Source organism: Lactuca virosa, chromosome 1 (genome assembly GCF_052849685.1).
Source record: "Lactuca virosa cultivar CGN04683 chromosome 1, Lactuca_virosa_CGN04683_v6, whole genome shotgun sequence".
Classification (NCBI taxonomy): Eukaryota; Viridiplantae; Streptophyta; class Magnoliopsida; order Asterales; family Asteraceae; genus Lactuca; species Lactuca virosa.
In genome coordinates, this window is record NC_136426.1 from 232,208,140 (window position 1) to 232,225,735 (window position 17,596).

The following is a 17,596-nucleotide window of genomic DNA, read 5'->3' on the forward strand; positions in this document are numbered from 1 at the left end:
TAGCCGGGAAAAATGACTTAATAGGGTAATATATTTCTCATTTTGTACACATTTAGTCCTTAATATTTTTGTACACATTTAGTCCTTAATACTTTTTGTTTCAAAATAAGTCTCTTTTGTTTTTGTACTCATTCAGTACATATGAATGATTTCTGTAGGCTGTTGATGCTTATGTCCATCACGATCTCGACTGCTTGGTTGCGTAGGTCTTGTGGTTTGGATTAGGTCTTTTGTTCTGAACGTCATAACTTCTTCATATAATATCATATTTTAACGGTTTTTATATTCACATGTTCGATTTTTGAGTCTACTATAACTTTCATGAAGATTACTCTCGTTAAAATGTAATATACTTTTACTTAGAATTTTATCAAAAAAACATTCATACATGCATTCATAAAAAACGTATGGATATAAAGATCGTAAGTAAAAATATATTATTTTTAACGGGAGTAATCTAAACAAACGTTGTAATAGACTAAAATACGAACGCATGAATATAAAGATCGTTAAAATCTGAGACAGTATGAAGAAATTATGACGATCAGAATACATGATCTAACCAACCAAGTAGTCGAGATCGTGATGGATATGAGCATCAAAAGCCCCAAACACCTCATTAATGATTGTCCCACGTAAGATGTCGTGAGAAAAACCTATAAAAATCATTTATAAATATTGAATGAATACAAAAACAAAAATGACTTATTTTGCAACAAAAAAATATTAAGGAGTAAATGTGTATAAAAATATTAATGACTAAATGTGTACAAAGTGAGAAATATATTACCCTATTAAGTAATTTTTACCAGCTAACCTGGAATAGCCGGTCATAAGGACTGAATGTATACAGTTTAACAAGTTGAAAGGATAAATGTGGACGAAAAAAAAAAAAAAAAAAACTCAGTGACCAAATATATACAAATCGAAAAATATATTATTCTTTTAAGTCATTATCCCGAAATTAAATATGCTCTTACATTTTATTTCTACTTATCCTCCTACCATATCAAATGTTGATTTAATGACACATTTAATGAAATTAATAATATTTTAGTCTACTTGTTACCATTTAATGTGGGTAGGAGGATAGTAGGAATAAAATGTAAGAAGATATATAATTTCTCAAACTTGAATTGCTTTGTAACTAAATTAACAGTTTTTCACGTAGAAAACAAAAAAACAACTACGTGGCCTAACATTTCACGCACATTGGTCCGGCCTTGTGAATGTTTCATCTAATAGGCCTAAACTACATTGTCTACAAAAAATTTATAATTCATTTACAACATTTACCTCCATTTTATGGATCCCCTCTTACTTTTCCTCTTATTCGCTTATTCTCACGCTATAACAAAATGAAATCCTTAAATAAAAGATGACAAAATCAAATAAGTTTAATCTAGACTCCTGGCTTCACAATAGCCCGCGGACCTATTTTTGTCTGTTATTGTTGAGTTGAACATGTACACCTTCCCCGAGCATCATTGAGAGTCTACATGCAAAACAAAAGGAAACTGGTGAGAATAAATATACGATATTATGATTTTGAATTGTATATTTGACAATTTTGAGCAATGAAAAAAATTAAGACCTTCAATTCTTTTTGGAGATCTTTAATATATTGAACAGCCAAATCTAACATGTCTGCTGTGCTTGTTTGCTGCAAAACGACAGTAAGGGAACTGTAAGTTATCATAGTTCCCAGGTCCCAAGATTATGATCGATGCATAATTTATGCCTAGAGTACAACCCATGAAGCAGGTTACAAAAAAATAGATTGTTGAGATCCAAATGATTACCTTGTCCATGGTAGGAAAAAGCGATTGTATTTTCTTCATTCTCTCGCTTATTCTGGTTCTTCTCACCTGTACGTCCACATTATAGATCAGGTGATATTGAATAAAAGTGGAATGCATACGTTACATGGCATAACCAAATTTTCATGTATTCAAAGGGCACTTATGCAAAACTAGCTATAATCTATTTATATTCCTCTATCCAAATGCTTTTATATATATATATATATATATATATATATACACACTGCAGTCCAACTTGCTGATATTATGACAGCTAAAATCAAGGAATAGCATTGTACTTTCCTTTATTTGTTTATTATAGCATCTTACTTTTACGATGTTCTATCAAAATATTATACTTTGAAAAATCGATCCACACACACATATATATATATATATATATATATATATATATATATATATATATATATATATTCCTTAATAAGGAATGAAAGTGCAATGTTATAATAGAAAAAAAAAGTATAATGGTATTATATAAAAATAAATAGAAATACGAAACTGTTATTTCTTGCTATTTAAAAACTTAACAAACTAAATACTTTTTCTTAGTGAATAGCTTTTTATGCCATGTAAGTGTTGGAGTTAGTTAGTAGTGAATCGCTTACTATAAATAGCTTTGTATTATAAAATTTCTGTCTAACAATTAAATTTATTAATGTTTGATTAAGAAATTAAGAATAGAAAGTAAAACAAAAAATATAAATACAAAAGCCTTTTATACCCTCTCTGCGATACTCCGTGGGTGTGTGGCACATCCTCTTTTGGCACGTATCTTGCATGGAGTTGAGTCATGTTCGAATCTCAAGAACTTTTCAGCAGTCGCCATTTCAGAAGAAGTTTTTGGCAAGCTCATATGATGGACCAAACTAGGAGAATAATGTCTAGACGATCCATTCTGAAAGAAACAAAAATCATACCTCAATATAGAATTCTAAGCAATTACACATTACCAATTCTACAAACAACAAAAAAATAGTTATTCTTCCAACAATCCTTAGCAGACCGACTCAATATGTGAGATGTAAATCAGGTAAACCGTGACCAATTAAATTGATGACGTAGAAACCTAGTTTCAACAAGAGGGCCCAATTCACAATGGAATTGAAACTACCATCTTGGAACCAACTGTTGGGGACTATAAAAATTAAAGCAGTTATGAAATAAAATTAAACCTCAATGTCCAATGTTATCGAGCTAGGAAACATCATTGAATCACTATCTCTTGTCCTTTTTAAGCTCTTGAATGTGGAATCATTCTTGTTTTCAGAAATTTGAGGCAAGAATGGTGGAGAAGAAGATGGAGTTGATGAGAAACTAATACGATTATTCAACCTACTTGAAGAAATCGGTTTCTCCACATCACTCATTCCCGCGAAGCCTGATAAGAAAATTGAAAATTATTTAGTCTTTATAATGTTAAAAATGCAAGAAATAACAATGTACTTTCATGATTTCTTTATTGAATTTGTATCATTATATTCCCAATTCTTCTTATTACAATATTGTACTTTTTAAAATATATCAAACTATAACATAATTTAGAAATTTTTTCAAAGTACAATATCTTAAAAAGAATTTAAAGTACCGATAGTTCCCTAAAAAAAATAAATAAATAAATAAAAAATCATTTACAAAAGTTTGGTTCGGCCGCCTCCTTCATCATAATAAAAGCTTAAGTTTTGCACAAACTCCACTTTGCGCCAAATTGGCAATTAATTATTCATCCTTTGATTTCGGATATAAAAGAAAAACAACTTTTAAATAAAATTGATAAAGTTTTGGAGAGACAATGATTATACAAGAAGAAGAATTAAATATCCTTTTATATTTTTTCCTACGTATCTATTTATCTATGTGAAGTGTTGACATGTATCACTTAAGTTTATTAAAATATTATTATTTCCATTACATATGACACATGTCATCTATTAAAATAAAAATAGATTAACAAGAAAAATATATAGCGATATTTAATTTCTAAGACAAAAAAGACAATTTTTTAAATGGAAAAGATTTTATTTTTTGATAAAAATTACATAATTATTGATCACAAGCATGTGCGTCCCCACCTCTAAAAGCATTGGACTATTGAAACCTTTTCCCACTCCAAATTAATCTACGTAAATTACTAAATTAGAGATTAAAAAACTATTATATCAAATATTCAACCAGAAAAAGAAACCATACAGTTCTTATAACATAAAATTTCGTGAATAATAATTCAAAACATGTGATTGGGTTTTATAGGTCTTCTATAAATTATTTTTAACGCATAAGTAAACAATGAATGGAGGATGTTAACAGTTAACAACTAGTTTATAAATTATGCAATTATATTTTTAGTTGACTTCTTAATGGTTTTACTAAGATCCAAAAGGGTTGCAAAGTCAACCGCATTTAAGCAAGATTTTTCCAAATTTCGTTTATATTAAGGTCGATAAACTACGTTGTTTATGTTGTACTCATATAATCACTTTCATCAAATCGCAATAAACTAATATCCTACTTGCAACCCTCAAATTTACCATCAATAGGACTTAAAATTTTCTCACGTGCATTTAATTCAAAATCTTACTAACCATTTTTATGATAAAGATGCTGTTCTAAACATTATTATATGTGTTTTTTTTAAATGCATCAATTTCATTGGAGGGAGTATAAACTATATTTTTATTTCTTTGAAACAAACATAACAAATAAATGAGGAAACTAATTAATAGTGATAGCAGAAACTCTATTGCTTTCATAGGACAAGAAGTGATTACAAAAATGCGGTTTCTTTTATAAGGTTTGCAAGCTGAAATAAACAAAGATTGAATAAAGAAATTGAAAAATTACCAGTTTCAGCGTTCAAAGAAGACAAAAATCCAGCTGGAGAGCTACTTTGTCGGATGAGATTTGAGGTCGTTGGATTCATCGTTCTAAGTGTTGACGAGCTCACCATTTTAGTATGACGATTGTAGCTGTTACTCGGTGGTAGTACATGAGGCATTTGATGTGAATTACCACCGAACATGGCCGTAGAAATCGGGGTGTGATTTACCTTCGGAAGCCCCTCTTCTTTTGTATCTATCTTTGATGCATACTGTATAAAATCATGCGAATCCGATTGAAATACATGTTGTTGATGCTGATCGCTGGAGAAGAACCTTTCTCTCCCTTCTTCTGGCGTGTGATTCGAGGTCTCCACAGGAGCCAGAAAATCATCGCATCCGTTTTCGTCGAGGAGACTCGCGTAGAAAGAGCTCGGAGCTGAACGGTAACGCATTAACGAGCTTTCAATTTGTCTGCCTTGATTTTGATTCCGGCTGTAATTGTGATTATGTTCATCATCATGATGATTGTAATCGGAATAAGAAGAATCGGAAGAAATCAACTCCTTTATCTTCGCAAACTCACCATCCGGAGGATGCTTAAAAGAAGAAGAATGCAGCAGTGAATTCATATCTCTCGCAATCGCATCGGATGAGCCACCATCACCATACATTGGAACCGATCAGATTTCCGTTCAAATCCCAACAGATTCAGCTCGTACTAAATCAATCCCTAACAATCGTAACTTCGTATGAATTTCAACGGACTTTTCAGCTTGTTATCTCTTTTGTGAAAAACAATTAATAATCGAACTCGTACGAATCTAGAAACATAACGGATAAGAAATGGGTAATAACTAAACAAACTGATCAGGTTTCGTGGATCTTTGAGCAGATTCAGCTTGCATTCATCCAAATTTTAAGTGACAGTTGGATTTCCACAATTTGATTTCACAAACACCGATCAATTTAACAAAACAAAAACATTCAGCTCTTTATCCTCTATATTTTTAGCGTGAAAATCAGAGGTTGAAAACAGATGGATTTGAAAAGAACAGAGAAATGATAGAGAGGAAGTGGGAAGAGTGCAGCTTTATATAAAGCAAGAGATTCTGGTGAATATCGATAGATTTCCGAAATTGCCCATTGATATTTGAGGAAGTTATGGAGACCAATACAACGAACCTAGTGATAAGGGTCAGAATCCGACGTGGAAGTGGTAGGTGGTCAGATAGGTGGTTTCAAGTGCGGCGGCCGCCGTAGTTTCCGTTTCCTAACGTGGTTTCCTAGTTTCATTATTCACAGGAATCAATTTTTCGTTTGTACAAGAATGAATATATTTTAGATAAAACTGTAAAATCGATCCTTCAGATATTTAAAAAATTATGGATAGAGAATTTTCAACTTTCAAAAAAGCCCAAAATCAAATAATTTATGTGGTTTTAGTCCTTGAACTACTTCAAAAAACCATTATACCCTTTTAATTTTATTTTTGGATTTCTTTACTTTTTATTTATTTATTTCCTTATTATTTAGATAATTTTTTAAATAAAAAGCAAAAAAGATGACCCACTCACACCACCTACACACACACACTTTCTCTCTCATAAAAAAGACGTCAGCTTCTCCATTCCTGTCAAGAAGCCCTAATGGCTTCAACAACTTCATCCAAGCAAATCCTATGTCCGACGCCACAAAGAACGTCCGACTTTTCTTCCGCTTTATCGCCTCCATATCACAACGTTTCCCCACAATGACTTCCTAACTTCATCGCCTCCCACGACCTCGCAGTCCGTTCAGTCTCCATTAAATTCGAAGACGTCGGAATTGCTTTCTCCTCCAGCGTCTCCCATGATGCTACAACCTCTTCTATCGATAGAGATTATTAGGGGACTCTGCTTCAGATCTACACGAAGCATGTGGGTGACAGGTATGTCCTTACTAACGAGTACTTTAAAAGCATGTTAAAATGAACACATGCAAAATGCTTCTACACATGTGTATCCCTAAGTGCCTTCTTACTAACGAGTACTTTAAAAGCATGTTAAAATGAAAGGTCAACTACCGAAATAGTTGGTAAGTTTACAGGTTTTCAAAACAAAGGAAATAGAAATACAAACTTTTTTTTAACATGAAAGTACCAATCGAGAAAGTATATGAAAATATGTAAGTAATTGTTACATAAATTTATAAGCAAAAGTATAAGTACATGCTAATACATTGAGTCCACAACCAAGCCTGACCGAACTGCCCTATCAAGATATATGTCTTATCATTAACGTAAGAAGTATATTGGTAATATGCACTCATATTTCAGTATGAGTGAGGCCTATCTATTCCTAACAACGCTATCTATAATTAACATCGGCTCAAAAGAGTTAATAAGTTGTGTAAAGTTCCAGGGACTTAAGTATGATAGAGTCTCAAGCATCAAACATTAGAAAACGTATGTGTGTGCGTGTGTGTGTGTGTATATATATATATATATATATATATATATATATATATATATATATATATATATATATATATATATGCTAGTAAAAAATTAGTGAGTTCATAAAATAGTACGGACATTTTGTAAAATAGGAACATGTTTTTCACCCTAAAACATGAAAGCAATAAAAAGGGGCTGCAAATACTCACAAGAGAGAGTTTGAGGTTCGAAGCGTTGCGGTTTGGCGACTATAGGATCGACTCCTACAAGCGTTCTACGTAAAATAAGTTTCTAGTGAGTTTGTGTCTACTAAACAATACTCTAATAACTATTCATTCAACCAGTTGAGTTGCAAAGTGTCATTAGTTTGTTTTGAATAATTATTGGTCAGTAACGAATTCTTGAGATGTTATGTTCAAAAATTCACAAACATTTTAAACAAACTCCAAAATTTATGAAAATTTTTCATGGTCAAACAAAAGATATGAGACCCCTGAAACTTTGTTATGAATTTTTAGGGTTGTTTAACATTTATTATTAATTTAAGATCAAAATAATATTAAAATTGAGAATAATTAGTAAATAATTGATATAATTCATAAAATAAGTTTCACAGTTTTATTGGAAAAAAAATTATTTTGTGTCTTGGAAATATAAAAATTCATGATCAAAACAATCAAGAAATGATCTATAATTCTCAACAATATCCAAAACTATTCCAAAAATTAGTCAAGCTTTAACCTACATAAGGTTTCAGTAAAAATATTAAAATTTTGGATATTTGTAACGTTTATTTTTAATTTATGATTTCAAATAATCAAGAAAATCATACAAATTAGTAAACGACCATGAAAATTCATGCAAATTTACCAATAACATTTTCTCATCGTATAACAGTTCGTGTACAATTTTCAAGAACTTTTTAATAGCAAAACCCATATTTCTAAAATACCTATTATTAAGGCAAAAAAAATCAAATATTTACCAAAGAATATCCAAGTCATCTGAAAAGCTATGTACGGAAATTATATAGTATTGTAACGGACAGTTTTTTAGTAATTATTGACCTCAAGAAGTAATATTCATGATTTTTCACCCTATTTCTTATTATATTTATATAAAAACAAGAAAAATAGATTTGGAGTTAAAAATTTTCAGAATACATCTTCATACTATGTACTAACTGTGAAAAATCGTATTATCCTTTTGGATGTGGAAAAGATGCCTTAAAGACTCAATATATTATAGAAAAAACTTGATTCTTGTGATTTTGGTGGAATGTTGATGAGACTTTGATAATTTTTATAACATTTTCTAAATACTTCTATGTCAAGACCTTTTTTTCCCTATGATCTTATGATGTTAAAATATTGTAATAATTTTTCCAAGATTTGTAGGGATGATAAAGTCCCTTGAACATGCATCACATGAATACAACACCAGAAGGTAGAGTTGTTGGAGCAACAGTTTTGTGAAGATTGTTTGATGGTTGAAATCTTATTAGTTTTCAGTGAAACCACTTGGTTTTGAAATCTAAGTCAGAGTACTACATTCTAGAAAAAAAATCATAATTGTTAGTTAAGAAATGAGTGAGGTATGGTTGTTCAAAGTAGGAGGTTGAAATATGTCAACATGTTAAAAAGTAGAGCTCATGGAAATATGGTTCAAAATCCAATTTTATCAAATGATTTCGATTTCTTTTGCTACGTTTGACATAAAAAAACCATTATATTGAAAATATTCTGTAGAAAAACTTGTTTCAAACCATTTGATCTTGCATGCAACAAAGTAAACAAAGCTAGCTTGCAAAAACTCTAAAAATGACCGCTTCGAGTTCTTTTGTGAAATGTTTTGAGACCCAAACCTTGAACTCGATTTTTGCACATGAAAATCTGTTTGGGGAACATTCATGGAGTTAAAATAGTTCCTTGGAGTTTTAGAAAAGATATATATATATATATATATATATATATATATATATATATATATATATAATGACTAAAATTGTCCATGTAGAAGAAGATGAATGACTAAATCTAGAAAAGAAAATAGTTTAGATCATAGAAAGTTGGGACTTGTGGTTTTTGTCTTGAATATTTGGAGAATATCTGTATGATACAAAGTATACCATCATTACAGATCACAAGGGTCTCCAACACACCTTCAAGAACTCAACATGAGGCAACAAAGATGGGGTGAAATACTATGACAACCCGAACCTTTATCCATTTCCGCTATCCAAATTCTGTTAATAAAAAATTTGATTTTTATTGAGTCCCGTCGAATTCCTTTGGCTTGGAAAGTCATTTTATTATAAAATTGAGCTTCATGTATGAGTCGGGACCAAAACTACGCAAAATTTTGAGTTTTCCTTTGATCAAACAACCATTCACGGCCGGACTTGGGTTCACGGCCGTACACCCATGTACGGCCGTACACTCGTCTACGGCCAATGATTGGGTGGACCCCACCACCGACCACAAAAAACCCCTATAAATACGAGACCCTACCCCTCATTTACACTCTTCTGGCCTAACAACCTCTACTTCTCTCTCTAGACTATCGACCGTACACCCCTAAAGCACCTTCATTCTTCCGTAAAACATCGAAAAACACCCCTTGGGGATTCATTTCGGAGCATCTAGGACACGTATTCATCGATTTCCAGCACTCTTGTTCTTGAGTGTACGGCCATATACCTTCAAGCTCGTTCACCGTACACTCATCCACGACCGTCCACCTTCAAAGGTCGTACACCCTTCAAGGCAGTCTACGGTCGTACATGGTACACGGCCGTACACTCCCTTTCACGGCTGTACGCACTCACTGAGTGGTACATTAGGTTGAAAACCCACTTTCCTCGATTCAATCAAGTCCCGGTAACATTCCTTAACCAAAAGCAAGTGTTTTTCCAACACTTTATTTAATGAAATCGCTAATTTAGATACATATACGTATTTAATTATTATTAGGATTCCGTTAAGTGCCACATACAACAACTCGAGGGTCTTCGTTTCCAGTTCATTGGTTCGGCGCTTGCACACAATTAACGATGAGTTCATACCCCTATATTTTCCGAGTTTTTAATGTTTTCAGGGGGGAATACAAGTAAAAGCACAAGTAATCTTGTGTTCATAAATATTATTTTGTTTAATATATTTTGCATCATTAGTATACATTGAATGTAGAAATCAGTTTTATAAAACGTGTTAGGTTACAAACCTTGCAAAAGCAGTTTTCAGAACTAAGGAAACAAACTTGTGAATTATGAAATAAAAGATACTATTTTATAATGATTCATGTTAATAACAAAAAGGGTTTTCATGGTATTATTCGCGGATTCGTTGAGAGAACTACGGTGTGAGACGCCTTGTAATCAGAGTCTCCTGGAGGGAGAACGTGAGTTTGTGTATAGATCTATACGGGAGTGACAATATTGCACCCTGACTATTAGCTACAGTCAACCTAGGGTGACAAACATCATTTTTATCGACGTACGTCCGAGTACGTCGTAATGTTGATCGTCCATAGTATGGTTATAAGAATCCACAGGTGAAACAACGACTCGTCCACGTAATAATGTACTTAACAATCAGTCAGCAGGGTTAGTAACTATGTGATGACTTAGTATGTACATTAGGGTAATATGAAATTAACATCCGACATGCAGTGGGATGTGTGGTTTCCGCCTCATTTCCTGTTCCTTGTTTGGTTGTGGGCTTAGGGCGGAATCACCCAATCGACTGTTTGTTCGATCTAGATTTCTATAACTCGTATGTACTAAGTGATCACAGGAGGGTATTAACAACACTTTCAGGATATAGGACTCTACGTTTTCGACTAGTTTTATTTATGTAATAAGACTACTATACATTACTGGAGGTGGCCAGGGTTTTCAAAAAGAACAATGCTTAAACAATATAAGTATGGTAGATACTTGTACTCTTCGATTTATAATGGATAATTCAATAACTTACACTTAGGGAAGATATAGGATCTTCCAGAGTAAACATCAGTATTTTATAAACAGTTGGTTTATTATTCAACTAACGAATATTCATATTAATTCCATGACTCCTTAGTTTATGTATCCGGGTTACGTATGAAGAATACCCGATAGAATGTGGAATGTGTGGTTTCCGCCTCATTCCCCTTGTTTGGTTGTGGGTTTAGGGCAGATCCACACAATTAACTGTCAATCCGATATTGGTTTATGCGTAACTAGTATGAACTAAGAAGTCATAGAAGGAATTGGGTTTAATCATGCATTCAATAAGAAAATAATGGATTTTCTTAAGGAACACTTTCAACAGATATCAAGGGACCAATACAGTTAACTTTGTAAGTATCTAGTGAATACTTCAGGATTATGTACAGGAGGATCCGACAACCAGTGGAATGTGTGGTCTCCGCCTCTTTTCCTGTTCCTTGTTTGGTTGTGGGCTTGGGGCAGAACCACACAATCGATTGTTTGTTCGATCTGGATTGTATATGATTTGTATACACTAAGTACTCGCAGGAAGAACTAGTAAGAATCATTTTTACTTAACATTCATTACATTAGAAAATATAAGGTTTTCTGGAGAAATATAACGTACTTTTCGAAAGAACAAAGAACAGTTTTCCAAAACAAAATGCTTATGAACTCACCAGCTTTATGCTGATACTCTTTCAAAACCTACTTGTATTCTCAGGACATTAGTAGACAGGTACACGCACGGGGTTCAAGAAGATGGAGCATAGTAGCTTTGAGTCTTTACTTGTCATTTACCTTTGGAGTCATTTGTTTATGATTCGAAAACAATGTAAACATTATACTATTAATACAATGGTTGTTGTTGCTTTGATTACTATTATTCAATTGTTGTGATACTATACATGACGTCCTCCGCCCCCAAACGTTTTTGCCGTTTCGGTTTGGGGGTGTAACAGATTGGTATTAGAGCATTGTTTATAGTGAACTTAGTATATCAACAAGTAAAAGATATACAACTATAAATACAATGGGGCCGGAGTGCTCTGACTAAAAGTATACTTTTAAAATATAAGTATTTTACGATAAGTATACTAATAAGCATACATACTAAGAACAAGTATCACAATAAGAACAAGTAAGAACAAAACCAACAAAAGTATTTAGATGTTGGACACTACAGTCAAACCTAAGCAGTTATGTAATCATATCTGGAATAAATATAACCTGATCAACTATATTTATTTGAGATATGACCAACATGTGTTTGGGAGTGATGGTGGTGTTGCAATGAGTCTAAAACTTACCTAACTCCATATATAAAAGTATCCCTAGAAAAAAATATAAAGATAAAATACTATAGGAGTATTTTAGGCACTATAACAAACTTGAATAAGAACTAAAAGACCTTTACTGGCAGGTCTATAGTTGCGAAGTGCATGCTTCCAGGGTTATATATAATTGGGATCTTATAGACTTAGAATTGGTGATCTTCGCTCTACTACCTGTTCCTTGTTTGGTTGTGGTGTTAGAGTAGGATCACCTATTCGAAGGTCTATTTGATCTTGATTATATACAGCTTGCATGCACTGCTTGAATATAGGAGGGCCCAGTTTGGATCATCAATAACTATAAGAAGAAATGTCTACTTAATCTCATAGGATTCTTTAGACATCCCCATTCTCGCGCGAACAACCTAGATAGAGATAGCCACTCCACTACAATCACCAACAGAGGAATCAAGGAGGAACCATAGAGGATTCATAAAGAGGGTTTCTAGAAGGAATCATACGAGGATGCAAATCTTCCATCAGGAAGTGATGAAGAATCTGTGGTAAAACCCGAAGCATGATCCACAGTGAATAGGAGAACCATAAGAAAGCCTAGAAAAAACAAACCCCCACATCCGAATTCAGGACCATCATAACTAGAACAAAAACTCCTCCCGAGGCGCGTAAGGTGGTAGAGCACCATATACGTCATACTAATAATTAACTAACTAATATGATCTAGTGAGTTAGTGATTACACTGCTCACACTATGTGTCAGTCTTATTGTCTTTATCATATCAGCTAAGTAACAGTAAACCAGATTCCATAACTTCATTAAGACGGTAGTCAATATCAAATTCATAAGTCTATGTTGCGTAGACCTCTGTTATGAATTGCTTCAAACGTCAGAACATGAAACACTCAGAACTAAGATAACTTCGATTCAGAATACACTCGATTCGTAACATCTAAGGACTTACCCTCGTTTCGTATTTTAAACCTTTTGGCAGCAATATGCCACCGAAGAAGTTGAACAAAAACAACGCACCACCGCAAGAACCTCCTCCGTATGACCCGGTTGTCTTTCAGGCGGCAGTAACAGCCGCAGTGACAGCTGTCATGACTCAAATCAATACAAGTGGTACCGGTGGATCAGGTAGTGGTAGCAACAACTTTAACCACGGACACACAAGAGAGTGCTCAAACAAGGACTTCATGATTTGTGGACCCAAATCCTTCGATGGAAATGGGGGAGTCATCGCCCTAATGCGATGGTTCGAGAAGACAGAATCGATATTTGAGTTATGCGCGTGCCCAGAAGGGAGCAAAGTGAAGTTTGCTGCCTGCACCTTCTCTGACAGAGCCCTTACATGGTGGAACAGCCATGTCAAGTCATTGACTCTTCCTATAGCAAACGCAATGGGCTGGGAAAATCTAAAAGAGATAATGCTGGAAGAATACTGACCGAGGGGCGAAGTACAGAAACTAGAGCATGAGCTGTGGAATCTTACCGTGGTAGGCTCAGACATTGTAGCATACACCGACAGATTGAGCGACTTAGCTGCACTATGCCCGGGGATGGTTACCCCGGAGAGCAAGAAGGTAGAGAGATACTATAACACCCATAAAATTCAAGCCAATTTAAAACTTTTTAAAACATTTAAAACCGTTAAGTTATTACAGCTTACTTTGAAAATAATTTAAACATCAGAGTATCCCGATAATTAATCATGAAAATGTAAGGAGGTGCACGATCATGCCTTCGCCTTCCCGCGATCATCAGAATACCTGAAACAATAATCGATAAATGTAAGCTCGGAGGCTTAGTGAGTTACCCCCAAAATATCAACGCCATACAGATATAACCATATCATATAATCATATAAGCAAACAACATGCATAATGAGCCTTCAGCCTGAGTGGACCGCCTCGCAGGCCTTCAGTCTATCTGGACTGCTCTCCGAGCCTTCGGCACATCTGGACCGCCTCGCAGGGCCTACAGCCTATCCGTACCGCTCGCCGGGCCTTCGGTCTGACTAGCATACCCTCCTTGGTCTGTAGTATACCCGGACTGCCCTGGGTATGTTGGCCTTCAGCACAAAGCAGGACCGCCTCAACCCAACCCCCAATCAAACAAACATGTGCACATACATATCATATGCTATCATAATAACAGTCAAACCGATCTAGCAGATCAAATAGCATAGCAACATCCTATAACCAGGACACCGACCTACCCAGGTCACTAACATAGCATAATCTTATAACCAGGATACCGACCTAACGAGGTCACTAACATAACATCATCATATAACCAGGATACCGACCAAACCAGGTCACTAAGCATAAGCATATCACCATCCTAACTAGCAGGATGCAAAACAATAAACATATCATGTAATAATCCAGATACGAATCCATAAAGGGTCGGCCTTGGTGCCTTAGACCCTGTTGATATAGTGAGGATAACTCACATGGCACCGCTGAAGTCCCGCAGATAAAACTCCCGCAGCTGGTTGACAGCTTCCCGAACTATCAACATCAAACAATACCCAATTAATAATTGGTGCCAAGCCCAAGGTCCAACTCACACTCCAAAGACCCAAAAAGTCAAGTAATGGGCCAAAGCCCAACATATGGCCCAATCTTCCAAATTGGGCCCAGACCTCTTCATGGTCTTTCCTTAAGGCCCATCCAATTATTCCAATCTAATTCCTATGGCCCAATATCACATAATCATAAAGTCCCAATCATGGCCCATCTATGGCCCAATTTTCCAAATTCGGCCCAAGTCCTTCACATGGGCCTTGTCCTAAAACCCATATGATTATTTAGTCATTTGCGTATCCTTGGAAAGCCCATTAATAGTCCAATCGCCAAAGCCCGATAGAAAGGCCCAACACAAAGTCCAAGTGAAATTAGGGTTTCACATAAAATGACAATTAGGGTTAAGTGTTTCTCACTTAACCCATTAAGGACTTAATCTATTAAGTCCCTCACTCCATTAATACATAATTCCATTCCAATGGCCCAAATGTGGGTCCCGATAAGTCTAAGTCCAAAATCCCAAAATTAGGGTTTTCACATGAGATGATGATTAGGGTTAAGTGTTTCTTACTTAACTCATTAAGGACTTAATCCAATAAGTCTAATATTGACTTAGGTTAATTTGCCAGTGATTATTATTTAATATTTCAAGTTATTAAATAATTCCCGTGTGTGTCCCGATTAATTCTCGAAAATTAGGGTTTTATGCCATTAAGGTTTTCCAAACCCTAATTAGGGTTATCCAACCCAATACTAGCCCATTTGTCCATTGGTTGGGCTTTTAGGTCACATTGGGCCTTATTGGCCCATTAGGGTTCCATTGGGCCCACTAGGGTTTCTTTGGGCCCATTACGGTTTCATTGGTCCCACATTGTCGAAACATCCCCCAAACGAGGCCCAAATGCAATCAAAGCACATCGCCACGCGACACGGCGGCCGGTGGCGGCAGGAGGCGGCAACCACCACCCTACGGTGGTGGTTTAGACTTTTCTTTCATTATTCCCACGCTATTACAACTTACAACAATACTCAACACACACACACACTCACATAAAACTAACACACACACTAACTACACACACACACAGTCGCACCGTGGCGGCAGGTGGTGGTCGGAGGTGCTAGCCACCACCTCACGGTGGTGGTGGTGGCCCTTTTGTGTTTTCCAGCTAAGATAACCACACACGCAAACAGAAAAATACACACCCACACATCTTCTATTCACGAGAGGAACCTAGCCACCCAAAGTGGTGCAAGGGGGCGGCGGCGACAACAAAAGGCGGGCAGCAGCGGTAACAGCTTCATATTCGGCGGCTGCCATGGTGGTTCTTCATGGCTTTTTACTCGACCAACAACCGACACACACGAACATATGCATCCCAAGCCACGAACTCAACCACCATTTCACGGTGGCAGGCGGCTGATAGAGGGCGTCGGCGAGATATAGCGGTTTTCCTGAACGGCAGCGGTGGGGTAACCACCGGAAGAAAAAGGAAGAAAGGAGAAGGTGGTCCGAGACCCACCGAGTACAGCAGCAGCGACGCTCGTCTTGCTAGAAACGGACGCCCCCATCGGAGGCAGAAGAACGTCGGAGGTCTTGACCGGATGAACCAATCGCAAGGCGGCAGTGGCGACAGCAACGCGTGTGGCTTCGTTTCCCGATGTCAGGATGGATGCGAGGGGGGTGGGGGCTCCAGTGGTTGGAGTCTCCACCGAGGTGGTGGCGGCCGGAAGTTAGGAGAGTGGTGGCTGCACATCTCATTAGGGTTAGGGTTTTTGATGCACATGGTGACGGGTTTAGGTTATATACCTGGTCCCTTAAGCACATTTCCATAATGCCGAAAATAGCCCCCTCATTTCCTTTTTCTTTCAAACTAAGGCCACCATTTACCTTTTTAACCACTGTCTCTAAAAGTCCTTTCAAAATGGGTCCCCAAAATTACCAATCAGCCCCTAAGCCTTCAAATCCTTTCAATTTAAGTCCAGAACTTACACTTTAACCCCCGGAACTTCCATTCTTGTCATTTGGCTTCCCGAAACCAACACCCCACTAATTATTATTTGATTTTGGGCTTTAATTCTATAAAAAAATAATAAAAATTACTTCTCGGGGTTTCGAATCTATTATTTAATTATTCTATTTTAAACGGGATGTTACAACTCTCCCCCACTTAAATTTGATTTCGTCCTCGAAATCGTTTCTTATCATCCCTTACACGCCAAACAACTTGAACTACAAGGCTACAATCCCGAGCATAATCCCAACCTTCCCAATGCGATCAAAACCAACCCTAACAGGGTTTTAAAACCCGAAGCTGGACGAATTCCCCGCATTATAATCACATTACTCAATCTGAAATCTGAAGTCTCGAGATGGTTTGGCTCCCTGACAGACCTCTCATACCTAATCATTATTGTTGAGCCCAATCCGCTTATTTCTCATCTAACTATTCAATTTCTGTTGTCTGGGGGTTCCAACATCTAGATACTTCTCATACACCTGAAGACCCAACTCGTCAATACCGCCCTAAACATGGAAACTGTCTGAACACTGATCTACCTGAAGCAGTATGCTGCCACATGACTGTTTTCCAAAATCCACCGAGACCTCCCTGGTCTCAATTCATTCACCAATCATCTGACATATCGGGTTCCCGGTCGCGGAGCTAAAGGACTCCCACATAGTTTCCTCACACAACTTCCAAAAGAAATCCTTCCCTAGAACTAGTTGC

General features: G+C 36.0%; 1 protein-coding gene across 1 annotated transcript; it reads right to left on the minus strand.

Annotated features, from left to right (window-relative positions):
* Positions 1 to 1,152: 1,152 nt before the first annotated feature.
* LOC145165254 (transcription factor bHLH130-like) lies at positions 1,153 to 5,930 on the minus strand. The gene is made up of 6 exons (XM_079083966.1): positions 4,662 to 5,930; positions 2,996 to 3,201; positions 2,545 to 2,718; positions 1,803 to 1,868; positions 1,595 to 1,663; positions 1,153 to 1,495 (listed from the first exon to the last, which is right to left on the minus strand). Exons 1-6 carry the CDS (start codon positions 5,308 to 5,310, stop codon positions 1,448 to 1,450), a joined length of 1,212 nt encoding a protein of 403 aa, XP_078940092.1. The 5' UTR covers positions 5,311 to 5,930; the 3' UTR covers positions 1,153 to 1,447.
* Between the last annotated feature and the right edge of the window lie 11,666 nt (positions 5,931 to 17,596).

Excerpts from the sequence above, each read along its gene's own strand:
- LOC145165254 (XM_079083966.1), bottom strand. The coding sequence starts at position 5,310 with ATGTATGGTGATGGTGGCTCATCCGATGCGATTGCGAGAGATATGAAT. Across the intron at positions 1,869-2,544 it reads CACGGAGTATCGCAGAGAGG|GTGAGAAGAACCAGAATAAG; the intron begins GTATAAAAGGCT and ends GTGGACGTACAG. Across the intron at positions 1,664-1,802 it reads TTTTTCCTACCATGGACAAG|CAAACAAGCACAGCAGACAT; the intron begins GTAATCATTTGG and ends GTCGTTTTGCAG.